Below are 23,696 nucleotides of genomic sequence, written 5' to 3' on the forward strand. Positions count from 1 at the left end.
ACCAACACCGGAGACGCTGGATTCGCCGCTCGGTGACCTTGAGTAGGTTATTAAAATGGAATAAAAGCCAAAGCCAAAACAACCTGACGGCCCTCTAGCGTTGGATTCGAAACACGGACATCTCCGTGGCTGGACGCCAATGTGTTAAGGGAGGCGTTCCATGCTGACTAACGGTGATGGTGTACGCATATTGTCCCCACACACACACATGCACACGCACGCACACAAGATGCAGCGCCGGTGAGACACGTCGACACTTTTCATTACACAGATCGATAAAACTCAACAGTCTATTTTCGTCCATCGCCGCCCGGAACACACAACCCCAGTTTCACAGCTGGCTGCAGATGACCGGGGGTTTCCATAAACGAGGTCACAGGGTTGATTGGCCGCGTCGCCACGTGAGCAGCGGCTGCTTGATTGGGATTGGCTCTCAGCCGGGCCGCACGTCCAATAAGAGGTGTTTATTGTCTTCTTTCACCCGGGCCCCGAGACTCGGCGCTGTGATCGATGGGCTCTGGCTTTTAACAGACATTCATAAATTCATAAAGGATTCATAAATGTTGTTTTTGTCCAGACTTGGGACATCAGGAGAACATGTGGTGGTCGCCTAGTGGTGAAAGCACGTGTAGCAGGGTTCCATTGTTCCTGAATTTCCCTAAATGGATCAATAAAGGAATATCTTATCTTAGACGGAATATTAGAGTGGCTAATAATGTTGGTTATTACAAAAAAAAACAAGACGGACCAATTTCCCTCTTGTGTATGCTGCCCTCTGCTGGCTAGAGGTTTACTTACAAGTGCCTGGTGGTTTTCGCCTAATAGAACATCTGTAGTATCCAGGTGTAATTCTGAAACGGTGACCATGTGTCATAATGTGTAAAGGCTAAGAATGTCCGAAGGCCATTCTACCATATATTATTTTCTATGCTAGGAATCCCCGTCGGGCATTAAAGCGTCTTGCAGATCGTACCCATGCGTTGATGTTTTGGAGCATTAGGCTGTGCTCACCATCTCTATGTACTTGGGTATTGTTATTTAGTGGACTATAATCACGCTTAAAGGTAGAATCTGTAATGTCGCTGAACAGCGACCTCATTTTTGTTTACATGTTTTAGTTTTGGTCTGACGTTTGCGTCGTTGTTTAGTAACTTAAGCTACAGTTCTCCAGACCTCTCCTGGCAGAGCCCGAGGTGTGGGCAGCAGTAGCAACACGTCCCCTAGACCCACCTGCCCTCCAGTCCACACGGCAGTAGCAACACGTCCCCTAGACCCACCTGCCCTCCAGTCCACACAGCAGTAGCAACACGTCCCCTAGACCCACCTACCCTCCAGTCCACACGGCAGTAGCAACACGTCCCCTAGACCCACCTGCCCTCCAGTCCACACGGCACACCAAAACAAAACAAAAGTGCAATACCAAAGCGGGGCTCTTTTTGCCTAGAGGTTGCTGTTTAACGGCATTGCAGAGTCTACCTATAACTCCCTCTTATTGGATTTGTGCCCCCCCCCCCCCCCCCCCAGTTCATAACTCCAAGTGCCACTTCCTTTTTCCTCTTAAAATGGTTTGATGCCAAGTGCTGCTCACACACGCAGCACAATGGCCTCTGTCTAATAGGAGTGAGTGAACCATTAACCCCCTTGTCCAGTTTGACACTAGCAGACCATTGTTTTCCCTCAATGACTCCTCTTGTATTCATAACAGAGTTGTCCCTCGTTCTCTCCAACGGAGAACAATAATGGTCTCATTGTGTGGCGTGGCCAGACATTGAGTATCTATCTATCTATCTATCTATCTATCTATCTATCTATCTATCTATCTATCTATCTATCTATCTATCTATCTATCTATCTATCTATCTCTTTGTCATGAAGTGTGTTTCTTTTGCTGCTGCTTCTTTGTTTCATTCTAGCTTTCTCTCTCTCAGCTTCTCTTCTCTACATCTCTCCCCCCCCCCCACCCCTTTCTCTCCCCCTCTCTCTCTCTCTCAAAATGTCATCATTGCTCTCGTCTTGATTGGCTTTAGTCTGATTGTATGCCTCCCCTCATGCCTGTGACGGAGCCAAGCGGTCCTGCATTGTGGCGTCAAGGCTTGCGCAAAACTGGCATTTCTCTTGTGCCCAAAAAACCCATGGTGAGGCTTTGGTGTGCACCGGAGTTCTTCTCTTGTCCCTACCCCCCCCCCTCCCCCCCATGCACCTGCGGTACGTACACACAGGGAGTAACTATAGCAACCGGTCACCGGGAGCGATGGAGCCGTGCTACTCTGGTGGAAGACCCGGGATGATATCATCACCATGTCAGTCACGTGACTAGTTTGTGTCTGTAGACCGAGAAGTGACCATATAGCTGACCTGTCGACAGCCAATCGAGATGTCCTCACTTCCTTCCGTTTCCCGAGCGACGTGACGACAGTTTAGGTAATTGATGTTCTGCCCGCTGTGATTCCACGTGGTCCGAATGATGCGAGAGATGGTTATCATTCTCGCCAAAACGGAAGTTGATAATAACGCCCGTTTAGAGTTTCCCGGTGCTCTCCAACCTTTCTTTCATAGACGACCCAAATATAGTCCCACGGTCAAAGTGTTGTAGGTCAACCGGACGACTTCCCAGATCAGCTTTGAGCCGCCTGCAATAATGAGAATAGAGTTCACGTTGCTCGCTGTGTGTACGTGCCGTCCGCCCAGACGGGGAAAAAGAAAGTAAAACCTAACCACCTTGGCCCAGTTTCAGGCAATGCCAACTAAACCGTCCTCTTCTCTCCCGACTCACTCGACTGGACGTGGTGGTGTGTTGCTGCATGCACCCGAGACGTGCCACGCCTGTGTGTCCGTGTGGCTTCTGTGCATCACGCAGCTATTCCATCATGTTTTCATATTATAAATGTGTGTGTGTGTGTGTGTGTGTGTGTCCGGAGCTTGTGTGAACACTGTTCTGCAGCCTTTAACCTCTAAAACCATAACAGGTTGAGCGAACCCCCATCCAGCCAAGCATATACGACGGGACCCCGTCCCCCTGTGAACGTACCCCCTCTGGTCTCTTCGGGGAGACCGTTCACTAAGAACAGAAGAACAGTAAATTCTCCATCCCAGAGTATAACGAGGCCTACGTTTGATGATTCAAAGTCCTCCCGTAAACACCCGGAGACCACCCTCTCTCTCTCCCGACCCCGACGTCCGTCCTGAAAAGCCCCCCATGTGCTCCTCATTTCAAAACGGGGAGACGTTTACAAAAGGCGCCCGCAGCTGAATCGAAAACCAAGTACCCCTTCGTTATGTTTCCGACCTCCTTTTTTATTAACCTCCGTGCTACTCACCCGAGAAATATTAACCCCCGGACTGCCGCCTGAGTTTCTTTTCTGTACGACCTCTTGACGGTATCGCTAAGCTAACTTCTTTAACCCCTCCACCGCCAGGTGGTCCAGCAGCCCAGCACGGCGAAGGTGGCCTCCAAGGTGGCCGCGGCGGTAGCGGCAGCGGCAGTGGCAGCGGCGGCGGCAGCAGCAGCAGCGGCCGCAGCGGAGGAGGAGAGGAAGGACGAGTCGCCGGCGTCGTGGCGCCTGGGCCTGAGGAAGACGGGCAGCTACGGCGCGCTGGCGGAGATCACGGCCACCAAGGAGGCGCAGAAGGAGAAGGACACGGCCGGCGTGATGCGCTCGGCCTCCAGCCCGCGCCTCTCCTCCTCCCTGGACAACAAGGACAAGGTCAGCAAGTCCTCGCCGTTCTTTTCTTCTAAACTCTCGTTGCACGTTTTGGGTCTAAAGGCCTCTACATGCTACAGCAACTTCAAAGCAACTGCAACACAACATCAGCGCGATTTCAACGCGGTTGTTGCAGAGGGTCTTGTGTTGCGAGGATGCTGCGTACATCTCTCCAAAATCTAATCTAAACAACCGTTGCGTTGATATTGCGTAGCAGTGATTGGTTGGTAGTGAATGCGGGCGGGGCTGTCATAGAATAATATTGGTCCCGCAGCGAGGAATACCATCCTCCATTGTTGTAGCCAGCAAGCTATGCTATCAATATTAGCAAAATAATTAGCGTCATAACTGGCCTTTTTCTGAAAACCCAAGCACATATTGTTCCATAGCATACGCCTTCAGTTGATCATGACAAATCCTCTCTTACCTTGACGATTAAAAAGCCTCCATAATTTAGTAAATAAAGCTGTAGCCAGCCAGCTAGCATTGGTGCTATTCAAAATGCTATCCACATTAGCTACATAGCTAACCAACTAAATACAATGGTATCCTGAGGTAACGTTAAATACAAAGTTTGCTAGTCGAAATGACTGGACACACACAGGGACAAGTTAAACATCAATCAATTAATTTATTCCAACAGGTAGTTTGAGCTGCATGTGAGCCGAGGTCTTTCTCTCCTCTCCATTGGAAACTAATGACGTTACGTTAGCTCGAAAAAGCACAGAACCGGCCGACAAAAGTTAAGCTGCTAGCAACAGACACTATAACACTTCCGGTCGGGGGATTTCAAAATAAAAGAGCGACGTCTAAAAGCACCGGAAATACGTTTTTTGTACATTATCTAACGTTAACACGAACCTAAACTAATCTAAAGTTAGTTTAGGTTCGTGTTAACGTATTTCCGGTGCTTTTAGACGTCGCTCTTTTATTTTGAAACCCCCCGCCCGGAAGTAAAAATGATGCTTTTTTTTCTGCTTGTTATCAATGGGTTGGTTGAGAAGGGAAGTTTCATCTATCTAGGGAACCTAGCTACATCCGGGGTACAATGTTGCATAGGCTGCTCGTCGATGTTGCAGAAGCATAAAGGCATAGTGTCTGCAACACCGTTGCTTTGTCGATGTTGTGGTGCAGTTGCTTTGAAGTTGCTGTAGCATGTAGAGGCCTTAACGCTCTCCTCCCCGAGTGATGCTTTGTGATGGGCAGCAGATGTGAAGAATCGAGAGTTGGATTTCAATGTTTTTTTTCAGCCCAGCGTGAGCTCTGCTCTCTGTGGAGCGGGCGCCTCGGCAGCTGGACACCATCTACAATATATCAGTGGGTTTTGAAAGTAGTCATTTAACAAGGCAGCGGATGTTATGGTTGGAGGGTTTGAGCTGCCGTGCAGCTGTTGAACGTCACATTGTGCCCGTTAAGATTGAACTGTCATCTTCTTGGACGGCGGCCTCAGGGGAAAGTTAAAGTAGCCACCTCCTCGGTCGCAGCGCTCCTCTCTGGCATAGATGGTCATGTTTTAAGTGGCAGAGTGTGTCGCTTTCCAGGAAGCGGCCACTTCCAGAACACACTTGTCAGAGCATATATGCTGTAGTCGACATCGGTGCCAGTTACGGTTTCTTAATTTGGATAAACGAGGCATAAAAATGAATATCCATATTCCATGGCATGGTTTTTACAATAACATAATTAATACACGCATTCTAAACAACCAAGCCATATCTTTTCACTGCACTGTCCTGTTGCGCTCCATTCAGGGTTTCCGTTAGAAAAAATTGTGGCCGGTCTCAGGGTCCGGTAGATTTAAATCTACCGGTCAAATGAGAGAAATTCCGGTCAGAGTTTATTGAACTTAAAAACAATTGATATGCAGGCTATATAAAGAATGACATCCTCAATGCATGTAGATTTATAATATTTTAACTTAAAACTAGGCTACTTTTGCGTATACAGTCATTATATTCCAAATAAAATAAGTCCTCAGACTCCGTGCTGCTGCTGACTTTAAATCAAATGGGTGTCTGTGGGCAGTCGCCCGACATTAACAGCAGTCTGTTATAATCACATTTTTATGAGCTAACGAATTCCGTTATATTGGACATTTGTATTAATTATATCAAGCGAAGAACTGAGAAATTTGGCAGAGAGACGGCAACATTATCGTGTTTTTGCGTGATGACTCTCTCCACCTCACCTTGCGAGAGTATGTCGATGCAGAGCAGCGGATTCAGCTGTTTTCTGGCTCTATCTGGGGACCGCTCAACAGCGCCCCCCACCCAACAGCTGAATTGTCAATGGCTGAATTGGAGTACTGCACTGTGCCGCTGCTGCTCCGGCTCTGCAGCTGCACATGCACTCGCAAACCCAGCACTAAGCTCTCGCTGACAACATTATTATACCTGCTTGGTGAAGCAACGATGAAACAAATGTAATGATTGTTTCGTTCATCGCATAGGCTATTTAATTTTAGCCTATTTTAATACAATTCAAATAATCAAATTGTGCTTAGAGGGAATTATTTTCACCGGACATTAAGACCGGAGAGATTAAATATGTCGGACTTCAACAGATTCTGCCGGTCAAATACCGGTAATTACCGGACAACGGAAACCCTGGCTCCATCCCTCCCAGTGTTGCCAAATGTACGATAATTATTGTATTTGTACGATAATCCTGTCCTCTGTGCACCTATTATTATGTTCTATTGTTTGTGACACACAGAGCTTCATGTAGTGTGACCTGAAGGGTATCGATAAAGGTTTTGGAGGTAATTCCGGTGCTTAAATCTACCGTTGTCTCCACAGGAGAAGGACAAAGGCACCGCCAGACTCGCCTACGTGGCGCCCACCATCCCCAGGAGACTGGCCAGTACTTCAGACATGGAGGAGAAGGAGAACAGGTGAGGGGGGTCAGGGGGGGGGGGGCTCTCACTGTCCCACATGGACGAGAAGGAGAACAGGTGAGGTGGTACATCAGGGCGGGGGGGGGGCTCTCACTGTCCCACATGGAGGAGAAGGAGAACAGGTGAGGGGGGTCAGGGGGGGGGGGGGCCTCTAACCGTCCCGGACGTGACTCCGGTGTAAAGATTATTGAGAGGAGCGCCCCCTGCTGCTGACCGCTGTGTGTTGCAGGTCTCTAGCCCTCTGCCATGGTGCTTACTGCAGCCATTCTGTTGAGTCTCGCAACACATTTTTAAAACGTGTTTTGTTCCATTTACATTTTTAGTAGTAGTATTTAATATAGCAAGAGATTTGATGGATATGGGGGATATTGGGTTTCAGGTTATTTTATATTTGCCCAGCGTTGGGCTGGTTCAGAACCCATGAATGCACAGTATATCGGGGTACTAACTATTGTAGCTTGTGGTTCAACAGGGACTCCGGTGCCAGTCTGGTCCGTAGCGGCTCGTACACGCGGCGCCGCTGGGACGACGACCTGAAGAACAGCGAAGGAAGCGCCTCCACCACCAACAGAACCACCCCCACCTACCAGCGCAGGTTAGACCCGGCCCGCTGTGCCAAGCACGGTCAGATCACTGCCCCTCTCGATCCGACGGGTTGGCTTTCGTTAGGTCATCTACTGTACATAGCTTTTGGATTTGTAACCACCCTGAACTAACAACACCATGTTGACGGTTGTTGATGTTTTGCCTACTTCTAATGTATTCTGAAGACCTGCATGTCCATGCTTCCATTATGACAGCAGCCGGTAAGAAGAGCCATGCGGTCGGCTCCACACCTCTCTGCCACAGAGCCTGTTGCATGACTGTCCCGTCGGGTTGATGTGCCCTATAGTCTGTAGTCATTTCAACAGGCCCTGGGGCCTGTATGCTTTACCCAACCCAGTTGTGTTTCCGGGTGCGAGTTTTGCTCTCTGATTGGCCAGGTCATGTGACTTGTGCGCCAATCGTGGGACAGCAAGTTCTGCGCCTATTTCCGGGTCTAACAGCCTGCAAACTACCTGGTGTTCTATCACCATGCTCTAAGACAAACTCTAACCTTAACCAACTTCGAAAGAGCGCCTAAGCTTAACCAGTGTAGACACTTGCGGTCCCACGATTGGGGCGTACATGTCACATGACCAGAAATGACCTGGCCAATCGGAGACGCGGAAACACAACTGGGTTGGGTAAAGCATTCACGCGGCCCTGGGTGCCTGGGTAGCATCCAAAGAACTACAATTCCCACAATTCTCTACGGCACACAACCTAGACAATGGACATGGTGTGTCACAGCTTTTAGTCTTTACATCTGCAAGTGTGTGTTTTTTTGTATATTTGTGTGTGTGTGTGTGTGTGCGCGCGCCCCCCTGCTAACATGCCTCTCTCGCCCACCTCCTGCCCACCTCCCTGCCCCCCCTGCCCACACGCAGCACGTCCCACACGCTAGCGCTAGGGCGGAGCGGTAGCACGCGGGACGTGCCAGCCAAGTCTTCGTCCGCCTCCAGCCTGGACCCTAACACCTGCAACACTAAACCCTGGCAGTCCACCCCGCCCATCTCCCACTACCAGTCATACAGCATCTACCGCAGGTACACTGGCCTCACCAGGACGCGTGAACACTTAAGGCAACCGACTTGCACTTCCGCGTTTCTCTGATTGGCCGAGCGCCTTCCGCGTTTCTCTGATTGGCCGAGCGCTAAGCTCCAGGAGAGAGGCTGAAAACCCGCCGTTCTTGTATGTAGTCACTGTGTGTTGTTGTAGCCACCGGGTAGATCGCGATGACAAACCAATTACATAATCCAACATATTTGTAAAGGCACAACATATTCCAGTTAACTTAACGGTATATTTTTTTACTGATTCGTTACGGCGCAATCAATACTTCCATTCAGTCGGGCAAGAACTGCGGGTTTTCAGCCTCTCTCCTCTCTCCTGGAGCTTAAAGGGGAACTCCAACATTTTGGGAAATTAGCTTATTTAACATCTTCCCTGGAGTTAGACAAGAAGATACATACCTTTTTTGTCTCTGTGCGTGCATTTTAGCTTTGGGAATAGACGCTCCGTTAGCATAGCTTAGCTTCATCACTGGAAGTGAGGCAGGACAGTAGCCTTACAGTGCCTTACAGTGTATTGCAAGGTCTGACATTGACCAAACTTGATATGCATGACCTTGGTGGGCTCTAGGTCAACTCCTGAAAAGGGGGTCAATGTCAGACTTTGCAATCAAAAGTTAGGGGGCTAATAACCCTTGCCATAATTTCAGTGCGCCCCCTAACTTTTGATTGCAAGGTCTGACATTGACCCCCTTTTCAGGAGTTGACCTAGAGCCCACCAAGGTCATGCATATCAAGTTTGGTCAATGTCAGACCTTGCAATACACTGTAAGGCACTGTAAGGCTACTGTCCTGCCTCACTTCCAGTGATGAAGCTAAGCTATGCTAACGGAGCGTCTATTCCCAAAGCTAAAATGCACGCACAGAGACAAAAAAGGTATGTATCTTCTTGTCTAACTCCAGGGAAGATGTTAAATAAGCTAATTTCCCAAAATGTTGGAGTTCCCCTTTAAGGGGGAGCTTAGTATTCCTGCCTCTGAGGAGCGCGTCACGGCTCATGCGCGCGCTCGGCCAATCGGAGAAACGCGGAAGTGCAAGTTGGTTGCCTTAAGTGTTCACGCCACCAGGACACCCCCCCTTCTGTCTTCTCTGGCTCTCTTCTCTCTCTCCGTCTCTCTGTCTCTCCCCCCCCCCCCCTCTCTCTGGCTATCTCTCCCCCCCCCCCCCCCCCTCTCTCTGGCTTTCTCTCTCTCTCCCCCCTCTCTCTCTCTCTCTCTTTCTCGCTCTCGCTCTCTCTTGTCTCTTGTCTTTACATGCATTATTGTTATTTCTAACCTTCTAAGGTGATTTGGTCGACTATTACCAAATAATTGATGATTCCTGGTATTTTGTTTTTAAATGGATGTTTCTGTGGGAAGTTATTAATCTGTGCTTGTGAACCTTTAAATATGACCTTTCTGTGGCATGTTGTTGTGCTATTTGAATAGAAAAATTACATGCATACCTTGATTGAATGAGTAAGTAAGTAAATTAATCGCATGCCTCACATATTAATCACAAGGCCAGGGTTGTTTGCTAGTGATGTACATCTTGATGGACTGGATGGCAATACAACGGTACATGCAAGTTCATTCTGGAAAAAGGACGGTGTATTTTCTTAAATCTTGAGACGCCGCGTACGGAAGACATTTCCCCTGAGCATCACTGTGCACAAGTTTCAAGTTTGTTTATTTGTCATAATACAATTCTGAATACTTTATGATAATGCTTGTTTCTGTATGAGCCCCTGAGTGTGCTACATATACAGTAAGTAAAGTAATTAAGAAGTAAGTAAGAAGTAAGTAAAGGAATGTTCAGTCAACATACATAATACAATACAGAGTAAAATGAGTAACAGTGAGGTACAATGCAGAAATGAGATGAGGTACAACACTTAGGGTATAGGGTGCAAATGAGGTATGAATGTAGTGCAAATCTCTTTAATAATAGATTAATATAAATGTGTTAAGGTGAGTGTTTGTTTAAAGTGAGTGTGTACATGGGAATGTATGTGCTGTGAGTGTAGATGATGGTTGTTACATAGTGTTATTGTTCGTTGAGCAGCCTGATGGCCTGGGGATAGAAGCTCCTTCCGAGTCTCTCTGTACTGGCCATGAGACTCCGGTATCGCTTGCCTGACCGCAGCAGTTCAAAGAGGCAGTTGTTTGGGTGGCTACAGTAGGATATGTATTGTATGTCGCTTAGGCCTCGAGAGCTGTCAAAATGTCTTCGAGTGACTGAACTAGCTGAAGTAGAATGAATGGAATTAACGTTTTATGAGAAATATTTTCATCACTTGAGTTTGTGTTTAACTAGCACAAGGGTTTATAGCCGCAAAGAAACTCCTAGATAACTGCTTCTCTGCTACCTTGCTAATGTTAGCTGGTGTGCTAATGTGATTAATGAATTTGCTTGGCTGGCGCTTTTATTTTGAAGCCAAAACCTCTCCATTAGGAAGTCTTATTTTAGCTTAAACTCGCAAGGCCCAAGCAACATACTGTACATATTGTGCCCAGTACTGAGCAGGGAAGTGTCTGTCTAGCTTCCTGTGAGCTGTCTCAAGATTTAAGTCCTTTTTTCCAGAATTAAAAAAATAAAAATTATTAATTTACGGTAAGTATTCAATGACATTTTCCTGGCAATAGGTCGTTATATTCTCTGATTCAGAACTGTGCTCACTGCCATGAAATAACGGGTCATTCAGGTGTAAGTGAAACGTTTCTGTGGAACATTTGTCTTCAGATGATATTGACGTTTTGGTTTTATGTATTCCAGGATTGGGATCAAATTGTTTTATGTGAATGGATACTAACTGAACTGTCCCAAGATAATAGGAATAACATTATGTGAAGATTAAACCTCAGGCTTGATCCATCCTTGCTGTTGCACAGAAGCAGCGCCTGCCGTCAATACGATCCATGAAGCGGCATGAAGATTAGGACTGAACTAGGGATGTTCCATATTGGCTTTTTTACCCATATACCGATATTGTCCAACTCTTAATTTCCGATACCGATATCAACCGATACCGATATATGCGGGGTTTCCCCCCCCCAAAAAACTGAATAATTTCAGGTAATAATTAACATTACCGTACATATCTCTTGTCGTGGAATTAACACAACATTATGCATACTTTTGACAATAAATAAAATAAGAATTTGTTCTTACTTGCTTGCCTGGGTAAATAAAGGTTGAATAAATGTATATAAAAAAAATTATATATATATTTTTTTTTAAATCGATACCGATCATTTCCGATATTACATTTTAATGCCCATATCGGCCGATAATATCGGACATCCCTAGACTGAACCAATATATATCGAGTTCATATCGATAAAGCCATTTGAAAGAACACAATATCCATATCCCAAAGACTGCAATATGGACACTTTTAGTGATCATGATGAATAAATTAATCTCGTCAGGTGTTCTAAAGTCGCACCCAGTAATACTAGACCTTTATACTACAAACATGTTGTATCACGAGGGAATCCGATAAGACATGGCAGAATGCCACATGGTTGCACTTGCGTAGCAGAAAATGTACTTACTAAACTGTAGCTTACTACTGAGAGTTTTCACTATAGAAGAGAAAGTTATTCTAAACTTAACAACTAAACCTACATTTAATATGGTGAGTTATATAATGTATCTCGATATCTGCTAAATTAATCACAACATGACATTTTTTCCTTATCGGTCAGTTCAGCCCGAACTGCAAATTGTAAGTAAGTTGTACTTTTCATGAATCCCCTTGGGGAAGTTTCTCCCCTGCACTGGACCCAACAGGAGCAGTGGGCAGCCACACAGCACTGTCTCAAAACGCGGTCGGGGCGACTGGACCTTCTGCCTAAACTACACTGCTCTCCTGATTTTTAAAAGCCAAACTATTCCACGTAGCGATGGGCCGACGTCCCGTGTTGGGAGGAGTGGGGCCTCCCCGCCTCACATCCATCTCCCTCCCTCCCTCCCACCGTCCTCCACCTCACATCCATCTCCCTCCCTCCCTCCCACCGTCCTCCACCTCACATCCATCTCCCTCCCTCCCTCCCTCCCACCGTCCTCCACCTCACATCCATCTCCTTCCCTCCCTCCCACCGTCCTCCACCTCACATCCATCTCCCTCCCTCCCTCCCACCGTCCTCCACCTCACATCCATCTCCCTCCCTCCCTCCCACCGTCCTCCACCTCACATCCATCTCCCTCCCTCCCTCCCACCGTCCTCCACCTCACATCCATCTCCCTCCCTCCCACCGTCCTCCACCTCACATCCATCTCCCTCCCTCCCTCCCACCGTCCTCCACCTCACATCCATCTCCCTCCTTCCCTCCCTCCCACCGTCCTCCACCTCACATCCATCTCCCTCCCTCCCTCCCACCGTCCTCCACCTCACATCCATCTCCCTCCCTCCCTCCCACCGTCCTCCACCTCACATCCATCTCCTTCCCTCCCTCCCACCGTCCTCCACCTCACATCCATCTCCCTCCCTCCCTCCCTCCCACCGTCCTCCACCTCACATCCATCTCCCTCCCTCCCTCCCACCGTCCTCCACCTCACATCCATCTCCCTCCCTCCCTCCCACCGTCCTCCACCTCACATCCATCTCCCTCCCTCCCTCCCACCGTCCTCCACCTCACATCCATCTCCCTCCCTCCCTCCCACCGTCCTCCACCTCACATCCATCTCCCTCCCTCCCTCCCACCGTCCTCCACCTCACATCCATCTCCCTCCCTCCCTCCCACCGTCCTCCACCTCACATCCATCTCCCTCCCTCCCTCCCACCGTCCTCCACCTCACATCCATCTCCCTCCCTCCCTCCCACCGTCCTCCACCTCACATCCATCTCCCTCCCTCCCTCCCACCGTCCTCCACCTCACATCCATCTCCCTCCCTCCCTCCCACCGTCCTCCACCTCACATCCATCTCCCTCCCTCCCTCCCACCGTCCTCCACCTCACATCCATCTCCCTCCCTCCCTCCCACCGTCCTCCACCTCACATCCATCTCCCTCCCTCCCTCCCACCGTCCTCCACCTCACATCCATCTCCCTCCCTCCCTCCCACCGTCCTCCACCTCACATCCATCTCCCTCCCTCCCTCCCACCGTCCTCCACCTCACATCCATCTCCCTCCCTCCCTCCCACCGTCCTCCACCTCACATCCATCTCCCTCCCTCCCACCGTCCTCCACCTCACATCCATCTCCCTCCCTCCCTCCCACCGTCCTCCACCTCACATCCATCTCCCTCCCTCCCACCGTCCTCCACCTCACATCCATCTCCCTCCCTCCCTCCCACCGTCCTCCACCTAGGGCTGGGCGATATGACGATATTATATAAATATCGGGTACAGTTCATTAACGATACACTTTTTAAACGTATCGTGGATATCGTGATGTTTTGCCCAAGAGGCTTGTGTCGCGTCAATCTGGTCCACACGCTCAAACTTTTGAACAACGCCACCCCCCACACACACTACTGCATCAAAAGTGACTACTTATGATAACAAAGGCATTCGTTTTGTGGCATTAACGTTATAATAATAATAATGCAGGACCTGTTCAGAGGTCTCTATATAGTTACACTTTCAATAACATCAGCGTATTTACATAGTGCCGACCGAGGTCGACCTAGATATAGCAAGCTCGTTCATATCTCAGCCCGTGCTGACTCAGTTGTGCCCATTCTGCGGTCTGTTAATAAAGTTTTCAATCAGACAGATGTATGGAAAGGCTTTTATTATAACATCTGTTGCAGTAAAATCATTATGCCTCCAGTCGTTTAGTCCTTCTGCGGAGCTAAAAGCTAAACGTCGGTCGCGGCGAGCTGCCATTGTTATTGTCATTGAGCTCTCCAATGGCGGAAGTAAAAAATAAATACGCGCTTTCCGATTGGTGCTAACAGCAGGGCGGGTGCAAGCGATGTGACGTAATTGGCAGACGCGACTGTCAATCAAAATGATTCTGTTTGCCGACTGAATGAATGAGAACGTTATTAAAAGATTGCAGCATGGGTACAATACAGTACAGCTCAATACAACAACAGTCAACAGCGGACTGGAGGATGCAGACCAGAGAAAGACTTTCGTCTTGTTTACATCAGGGTCCCCCATTTTCAATTCATCATATTTCATATCTAAATCATATAATATCTCATTGCTAAATATATGCAATATATAATCTAATAATCTAAATCTAATATATAATATAAAAATGCTAAATGCATGGGTATTTTATTTTGTCTTTAATGTTAGCTTGCAAACTCATACTGTCTTGGTAAGCCTCATAATGAATTTTGGGGAAAAAAAGAAAAACATCGTGATGCGTATCGTGTATCGCCGAAAGGTCAGAAAATATCGTGATATCATATTTAGGCCATATCGCCCAGCCCTACCTCCACCTCACATCCATCTCCCTCCCTCCCTCCCACCGTCCTCCACCTCACATCCATCTCCCTCCCTCCCTCCCACCGTCCTCCACCTCACATCCATCTCCCTCCCTCCCTCCCACCGTCCTCCACCTCACATCCATCTCCTTCCCTCCCTCCCACCGTCCTCCACCTCACATCCATCTCCCTCCCTCCCTCCCACCGTCCTCCACCTCACATCCATCTCCCTCCCTCCCTCCCACCGTCCTCCACCTCACATCCATCTTCCTCCCTCCCTCCCACCGTCCTCCACCTCACATCCATCTCCTTCCCTCCCTCCCACCGTCCTCCACCTCACATCCATCTCCTTCCCTCCCTCCCACCGTCCTCCACCTCACATCCATTTCCTTCCCTCCCTCCCTCCCACCGTCCTCCACCAGCTGATGGTCTGTGCAGGGTTCGCACAAGGTCCTTGAAGTGCTTAGAGTGCTTGATTTACAAACAAAAAAGTCTAGGCCTGTAATTCCTTGAAAACACAATTGTTTAACACGGTGCTTAAAAAAGTCCTTGAAATTCAAATCAACCGTTCACATTGAATGTTTTGTTCATCCATGATCAAATTCTTCTGAATCAAGACGTCGTATTTTTTTGGTCTGTTCTAATAAAGTCTGATGATTTCTTCCTCGTGTGTGATGCTCTCGCTGGCAAGCAGGCCAAGAAGAGGCTTAAAAGAAAATGGCATTTAAAAGTGAATCGTATCCTTCGAGTGACATCCTTGAAAATAATAAATAGTGCTTGGAAAAGTACTTAAAAAGTCCTTGAATTTCATTTTGCAATGTCTGTGGGAACCCTGTGTGCGTCTGCCCCCTGCAGTGGGTCCTTCGGCAGGAGACAGGAGGATCTGAGCTCCTCCACCTCCTCCACCACCACCACCCCGTCTGTTACCTCGCCCACCGGCACCCGCGGCCTGCTCTCCAGCCTGGGCTCCACCTCCACCTCCACCTCCAACCCCCCCCGCAGCGGCACCAGCCTCACCAGCAGGTACACACACTTAGATACACACACACACACAGACAGACAGACACACAGACAGACAGACACAGACACACACACACACACAGACAGAGACACACAGACAGAGACACACAGACAGAGACACACAGACACACACCCAGACAGACACACACACACACACAGACACACACACAGACAGACACACACACACACACACACACACACACAGACAGACAGAGACACACACACACACAGACAGAGACACACAGACGGACACACACACACACACACAGACAGACACACACACACACAGACAGAGACACACACACACACAGACACACACACACAGGCAGAGACACACAGGCAGAGACACACAGGCAGAGACACACAGACAGAGACACACAGACAGAGACACACAGACAGAGACACACAGACAGAGACACACAGACAGAGACACACAGACAGAGACACAGACAGAGACACACAGACAGAGACACACAGACAGAGACACACAGACAGAGACACACAGACAGAGACACACAGACAGAGACACACAGACAGAGACACAGACAGAGACACACAGACAGAGACACACAGACAGAGACACACAGACAGAGACACACAGACAGAGACACACAGACAGAGACACACAGACAGAGACACACAGACAGAGACACACAGACAGAGACACACAGACAGAGACACACAGACAGAGACACACAGACAGAGACACACAGACAGACACACAGACAGAGACACACAGACAGAGACACACAGACAGAGACACACAGACAGAGACACACAGACAGACACACAGACAGAGACACACAGACAGAGACACACAGACAGAGACACACAGGCAGAGACACACAGACAGAGACACAGACAGAGACACACAGACAGAGACACACAGACAGAGACACACAGGCAGAGACACACAGACAGAGACACACAGACAGAGACACACAGACAGAGACACACAGACAGAGACACACAGGCAGAGACACACAGACTGAGACACAGACAGAGACACACAGACAGAGACACACAGACAGAGACACACAGACAGAGACACACAGGCAGAGACACACAGACACACACAGACAGAGACACACAGACAGACACACAGACAGACACACAGACAGAGACACACAGACAGAGACACACAGACAGAGACACACAGACAGAGACACACAGACAGAGACACACAGGCAGAGACACACAGACAGAGACACACAGACAGAGACACACAGACAGAGACACACAGACAGAGACACACAGACAGAGACACACAGACAGACACACAGACAGAGACACACAGACAGAGACACACAGGCAGAGACACACAGGCAGAGACACACACGCACACAAAGACACACACATGCACACACACATACAGACACACACGCACAGACACAATAAATATCAAAATGAAAGCACACGTTGTTGAACTTGATCATGCATATTTATTAGAACATTTAATTACAGCACTATGTTATCAATACACATTTATAAAACAAGGCATATTTAGCCAAAATATATTGCCAGAACATTAAAAATAAAAAAATAAAAACATTTATTTAAAAAAGATTTACTTGCCAATGCACGACCGACCCCACTGTCACCTACCCACAACCCCACTTTGGGTCACGACCCGTAGTTTGAGAACCGCTGAATTAGATCATTATAGGGGAGGGAGGGAGGGTGGGTTGGTGAGGGGGGAGAGAGGGAGAGATTAGATGCAGCTGGAGCTAGATTGCTAGTTTCCACATTCCATCCTGCGTCACCCTCTCGCCCCGTGGACCAGCCCCCCCCCCCCCCCCGTGGACCAGCCCCCCCCCCCCCCCCGTGGACCAGGCCCATCCTGCGTCATCCTCTCGCCCCGTGGACCAGCCCCCCCCCCCCCCCGTGGACCAGGCCCATCCTGCGTCACCCTCTCGCCCCGTGGACCAGGCCCCCCCCCCCCCCCCCCCCCCGTGGACCAGCCCCCCCCCCCCCCCCCCGTGGACCAGGCCCACCCCCCCGTGGACCAGGCCACCGGCACCAAATAAAACCCATTGAAGAGCTGCTTCAAAAATGCCTTTTTCACCACAACAACAGAAACAGACACACAAACACACCGTCACACTTGGCGGTTCCACGAAGGCAGCGCTGACGTCTCTGAAACAAGTTTGAGAGAGGTGCCTTGCTGACCCCCCCCCCCCCCCCCCGTGTGTGTTCAGGTACTGGGCAGAGGAGAGTGCGGAGAGGGAGAAGGAGAGAGAGAAGGAGTCTGCTGCAGTCATCCCCACTATAAACACTGGCTCCACCACCACCTCTACCACCACTACCACTGGCACCATCATCGGCTCTGATGGCAGGGAGAGACGCAGGTACTGCTTCATGTGCACACACACTATCACACGCACTAATTTGGGAAATAATCTAATTGTGATTTTTCTGACAAGATATTGCGATTGCGATTAAATTTGCGATTATAATACATATTTTTAAGCAGCCCCACAGAGGTTTATTGTAAATGCGGCTTGCATCTGGCCTACGCGGTGGGTCTTTTCAGGACACAGAGCTGACCATGTTTCTTTTTACCTGGGAGTCGATACCGGTCCCCAACGGTACCTTTTTTCTGTACTTTACTCTCCCTCTCTAAAGTCTAAACTTCACAACACACAATCTAAAACCCATTACCTCCCTCTCCCAAACCCATCTTGTATCTCAATGAGACTTCCTGGTTAAATAATAAAACATTTAAAAATAAATGTTTTTATTTTTTATTTTTTTTTTTGTGGTTTTATAATTGCATCATTCCAAATCGCGATTTCGATAAAAAATCGATTAAGCGTTCAGCCCTAGTGTGTGTGTACATGCTCACCCGCATGTGTGAGAATGTGTTTGAATGGGGTCGAGAGCATGTCTTCCTGTGACAGTGGTGAAATAAGCCACCTGTAGTGTGTGTGTGTGACTGTGTGTGTGTGTGTGACTGTGTGTGTGTGTGTGTGTGTGTTCAGAGGGCGCTCCAGAGAGTTCTCCTTATAAGGACGATGGGGTTGAAGAAGCATGTATTTCTCCAGGCTGAGACTTGGCTCACAAGTGAATGAGTTCATCAGAGACAGAGGCATATTCCAGGGTAGAGGAAGGCGTGCAGGAATTACCGCCCCCCCCCCATCTCTCTCATCTCATTATAGCTTCAGGTTTAACTTGACACCTGGTGTTTAAATGAAAGTGTAGAGATCTAGATAAAAATGATCTCCTCTCTTCCCCTGTATTTCTTCTTGTAGTGTTTATCTGAGCACAGCTCCGTGCTCACCCAGCAGTGAGACGTTAGACACAGGGTGCGACTGGGAAGAAGCACTTTGATCACAAAGTGTCTCTGCAATTATACATTTTAAGAAGCTGTCCTCTTATCAACAGTCATCCAGTGTCAGACATGGTTATTTGTAGTGATGCACCGATGTGAAAATTGTGGCCGATACCGATAACCGATATTAATATTGCTGTTCTGGCCGATACCGATATTTACCGATGTCGATATCACTGTATAGAAAACACTTTTTTATGATAATCAAATAAAGAGCTATTTTCCAAAACGCATTATTTTTTTACTTTTGTAACTTATTTTCAGAAATGACTGATATTTTGAAACTATTTAGGGCCAAAACATGTAAAAAGAAAAAAAAAAGATTAAAAAAAAAAAAATTAATATCGGATATCGGCCCTATCTTGATATCGGACCGATACCGATGTGTAAAAAAACGGCCATATCGGCCGATATTATATCGGCGGCCGATATATCGTGCATCACTAGTTATTTGTACTGTAAAGGGTTTCTTTTTGTTCATTGTGTGTGCGTGTGTGTGTGTGTCAGGTCGTACTTGACGCCAGTGCGAGATGAGGAGTCGGAGTCCCAGAGGAAAGCCCGCTCCAGACAGGCCCGGCAGTCCAGGAGGTCCACCCAGGTTAGTCCATACACTACCCTCCATCCAGACACTACCCTCCATCTATACACTACCCTCCATCCATACACTACCCTCCATCTATACACTACCCTCCATCCATACACTACCCTCCATCCATACACTACCCTCCATCCATACACTACCCTCCATCCATACACTACCCTCCATCTATACACTACCCTCCATCCATACACTACCCTCCATCTATACACTACCCTCCATCTATACACTACCCTCCATCCATACACTACCATCCATCTATACACTACCCTCCATCTATACACTACCCTCCATCTATACACTACCCTCCATCCATACACTACCCTCCATCCATACACTACCCTCCATCTATACACTACCCTCCATCCATACACTACCCTCCATCTATACACTACCCTCCATCCATACACTACCCTCCATCCATACACTACCCTCCATCTATACACTACCCTCCATCCATACACTACCCTCCATCTATACACTACCCTCCATCCATACACTACCCTCCATCCATACACTACCATCCATATATACACTACCCTCCATCTATACACTACCCTCCATCTATACACTACCCTCCATCTATACACTACCCTCCATCCATACACTACCCTCCATCCATACACTACCCTCCATCTATACACTACCCTCCATCCATACACTACCCTCCATCTATACACTACCCTCCATCCATACACTACCCTCCATCCATACACTACCCTCCATCTATACACTACCCTCCATTCATACACTACCCTCCATCCATACACTACCCTCCATTCATACACTACCCTCCATCCATACACTACCCTCCATCTATACACTACCCTCCATCTATACACTACCCTCCATCTATACACTACCCTCCATCTATACACTACCCTCCATCCATACACTACCCTCCATCCATACACTACCCTCCATCTATACACTACCCTCCATCTATACACTACCCTCCATCTATACACTACCCTCCATCCATACACTACCCTCCATCCATACACTACCCTCCATCCATACACTACCCTCCATCTATACACTACCCTCCATCTATACACTACCCTCCATCTATACACTACCCTCCATTTATACACTACCCTCCATCCATACACTACCATCCATCCATACACTACCCTCCATCTATACACTACCATCCATCCATACACTACCCTCCATCCATACACTTTCAAGGACCACTTTTATTAAATCTTACAGTAGAAAATTGCCTATATCTGTGTGTTAACTAGACCAAGGGGCCACTGCAATATCCCAGGAAGCAGAACTGGTGCCAACTCTAAGTTTGGGTAAACACTGACCGAAGCAGTTTATTTCACCTTTTTATATAACCAGGTCGCTCTACCCCTCGATGTGTCTCTTAGGCAAATGAGTGAATGAATGAACAAAGTAGTTTGTCTTGTTTTAATTATGACTACAACTCGACTCAAAACCATTATAAAGCAACTCTACAATTCTACACATCTAAACAAAAAGGTGAGCGCCCGTCACTGCCCCTCGTCATAAAGCCACGACCATGTAACGACCAACGACTTACTGCCATAATATAGCTTTATTAATAGCTGAACTTGGTCACATTGAAGTAAACGACTGGTTTAAATGTTAGTATCCTGGTACGTTTGGTTCTGTGTTAGTCTCACACGGACGCTGCCTGTTTACGAGGCCGAGTTCCCCCCCTTCTTGTGTAAATAACCCTGTGATTGATGATTCTTTTTATGGGTAATTACCCGCTTCATATGTGTGACGTCACTGGTTTCAGTGTGTGCCTAAAGTGATCAATGTGTTGGGCCGTTTATAGAGATCTATGCAAATGAATGTTTATGAATATCCAAGATTTTTTATTATAAGAATTGATGGAAGCCTACTACGTACGGTATGTGTATATGTGACCTTTATTTTGAAAACCGTGTTGCGAGGAGACCGTGTTTACGTTTGTACTTTTGACGGTGAAATGTTCAGTTCAACTGTAGCTCGAAGGACAGACGCCACCGAATCAAACCGGTTTAATGGACCCGTGTGAGGCCAGCGCTCTTACGGTGGGACTTTATAGAAGAGGAATGTAATACTATGCAAAACGAGAAACAAACTGTGATTTTACCAGCAGTAAGTGCCAGCCACTTTGATATAAGGGGATCCGTTACACCTCGACTTATTGTACTTTTGCCAATGTGCATCTAAATCAATGATGTTCATGTTGAACATTGTAAAAAGACCTAATAAACTGTTTACTACTTAACTAATGCGAGCAGTAAACTCTGCTGAAGTAATAAAACCGTCCGTGCGCAGCGCGCCAGGGAACCCGCCATTTTATAGCCCCGTCTGAATGAGCGACCCTCACGGGGGCTGCGGCTCCTCCAGGGACACTAATGATGCCCCCCCCCCCCGCAGGGCGTGACTCTGACCGACCTGCAAGAGGCGGAGAAGACCATCGACAGGAGCCGCCCCGTCCGGAGCCGGGAGGAGGAGAAGGAGGAGAAGGAGAAGCAGGACAAGGAGAAGCAGCAGGAGGAGAAGAAGGAGACGGAGACCAAGGAGGAGGACTACCGGTCGAGGTACCGCAGCTTCGAAGAGGTACGCACGCCGTGGCTCCTCCCCCCGGGGTCTGTGGCTCCTCCCCCTGGGGTCTGTCGTCGACACGTTCACTCTGCAGTCTGTCGGTCATAGTTTAGGGTCGATGCTGCATAGATCTGATGTACTCTGGTTTAAATAAGCCTGTTCTAATATGTCACCAGATATAAAAGTAGTTGAAGTGCTTTCATCTCTTCAATTCCTGAATTCACTATTAGACCTGGTATCTTTCACTACACCATTGACATTTTCACCCATCTCTCTCTACCTCCCTCTCCCTCTTTCTCTCTTTCTCTCTACCTCCCTCTCCCTCTTGGTCTCTCTTTCTCTCTCTCTACCTCCCTCTCCCTCTTGGTCTCTCTCCTCTCCCTCTTGGTCTCTCTCTTTCTCTCTCTCTCTCTCTTTCCCTCTCTACCTCCCTCTTGGTCTCTCTGTCCCTCATCCCTCTCTACCTCCTCTCCCTCTTGGTCTCTCTCTACCTCCCTCTCTCTCTTTCTCTCTCCCTCTCTCTATCTCCCTCTTGGTCTCTCTCTATGTCCCTCCTCCCTCTCTACCTCCTCTCCCTCTTGGTCTCTCTCTGTCTCTCTCTCCCTCTCTCTACCTCCTCTCCCTCTCTCTGTCTCTCCTCTCCCTCTTGGTCTCTCTCTGTCTCTCTTTCTCTCTCCCTCTCTCTATCTCCCTCTTGGTATCTCTCTGTCTCTCTTTCTCCCTCTCTCTACATCCCTCTCTCCATCTTGGGCTCTCTCTCTCCCTCTTGGTCTCTCTCCCTCTCTCTCTCTCTCTGTCCCTCCTCCCCTCTAGACGTACCAGCGGTACCGGCCTGCCTCCTCCTCCACCTCCACCACCTCCTCGGTCAGCACGGCCCCCACCCCGTCGTCCAGCGCCCCCCTGACCACCTCCAGCTCCAGCGCCCTCAACAGGCCCAACAGCCTGACGGGCATCACCTCCTCCTACAGCCGCGCCTCCAGAGACACTGAGAAAGGTCAGGACGGGCACAGGAGCTAGTGACCTACCTCAAGCCCCGCCCTCTTTTCTTGTTCCTCCAATCGCAGCTGTTGCTTCCCTCTGTGTGGTCCTTTAACAACACGGGGTCCACTCAGACCCAGAGGAGTCTTTAGAGATTCGGACGTTGGTTAAAATACGTTTACTTTGAATAACAATGTGAATACACGTGAATATACACTCTAGTGCAAACCCATCACTTTAAAATCTTAGTTAACCCTTTCACTGCCACACGACAGAAGGTTAGCCCTTTACTATCACACAACCGACGGCGATGCTCCATCATTAGCATCATTAGCTCCGCAAATGCGGAGCTAATGATGCTAATGATGGAGCATCGCCGTCGGTTGTGTGATAGTAAAGGGCTAACCTTCTGTATTGTCACAGTGAAAGGGTTAACCGGCTGTTGTGTGGCAGTGAAAGGGTTAAATCCAGCTGCACCACCAACCCCGGTGTGTCGTTGAATATCCTGGTCTGCTATTCCACCTCACCGGGCACTTGTGTTTATAGACGAGGGGGGAAGCTTATATCTCGAGTGCCGTTGTTTC

The 23,696-nt window shown here is 48.4% G+C and overlaps 1 protein-coding gene across 3 annotated transcripts in view; it reads left to right on the forward strand.

The window, feature by feature from the left end:
• The window catches only part of ppp1r12a (protein phosphatase 1, regulatory subunit 12A), a 104,202-nt gene that overhangs the window by 57,871 nt on the left and 22,635 nt on the right, over positions 1-23,696 (forward strand). For 2 of the 3 annotated variants that reach the window (XM_084338449.1, XM_084338450.1), the window contains exons 9-17: positions 3,417-3,704; positions 6,500-6,594; positions 7,070-7,192; positions 8,067-8,225; positions 15,470-15,637; positions 17,833-17,982; positions 19,473-19,563; positions 21,967-22,149; positions 22,948-23,128. In XM_084338449.1, the coding sequence (XP_084194575.1) occupies positions 3,417-3,704; positions 6,500-6,594; positions 7,070-7,192; positions 8,067-8,225; positions 15,470-15,637; positions 17,833-17,982; positions 19,473-19,563; positions 21,967-22,149; positions 22,948-23,128 (1,438 nt within the window). The remainder of the gene's footprint in view (positions 1-3,416; positions 3,705-6,499; positions 6,595-7,069; positions 7,193-8,066; positions 8,226-15,469; positions 15,638-17,832; positions 17,983-19,472; positions 19,564-21,966; positions 22,150-22,947; positions 23,129-23,696) is intronic. The other variant, XM_084338451.1, reaches the window with a different exon arrangement.

This window comes from Notolepis coatsorum (genome assembly GCF_963971535.1).
Source record: "Notolepis coatsorum genome assembly, contig: SUPER_15_unloc_1, whole genome shotgun sequence".
Taxonomy (NCBI): domain Eukaryota; kingdom Metazoa; phylum Chordata; class Actinopteri; order Aulopiformes; family Paralepididae; genus Notolepis; species Notolepis coatsorum.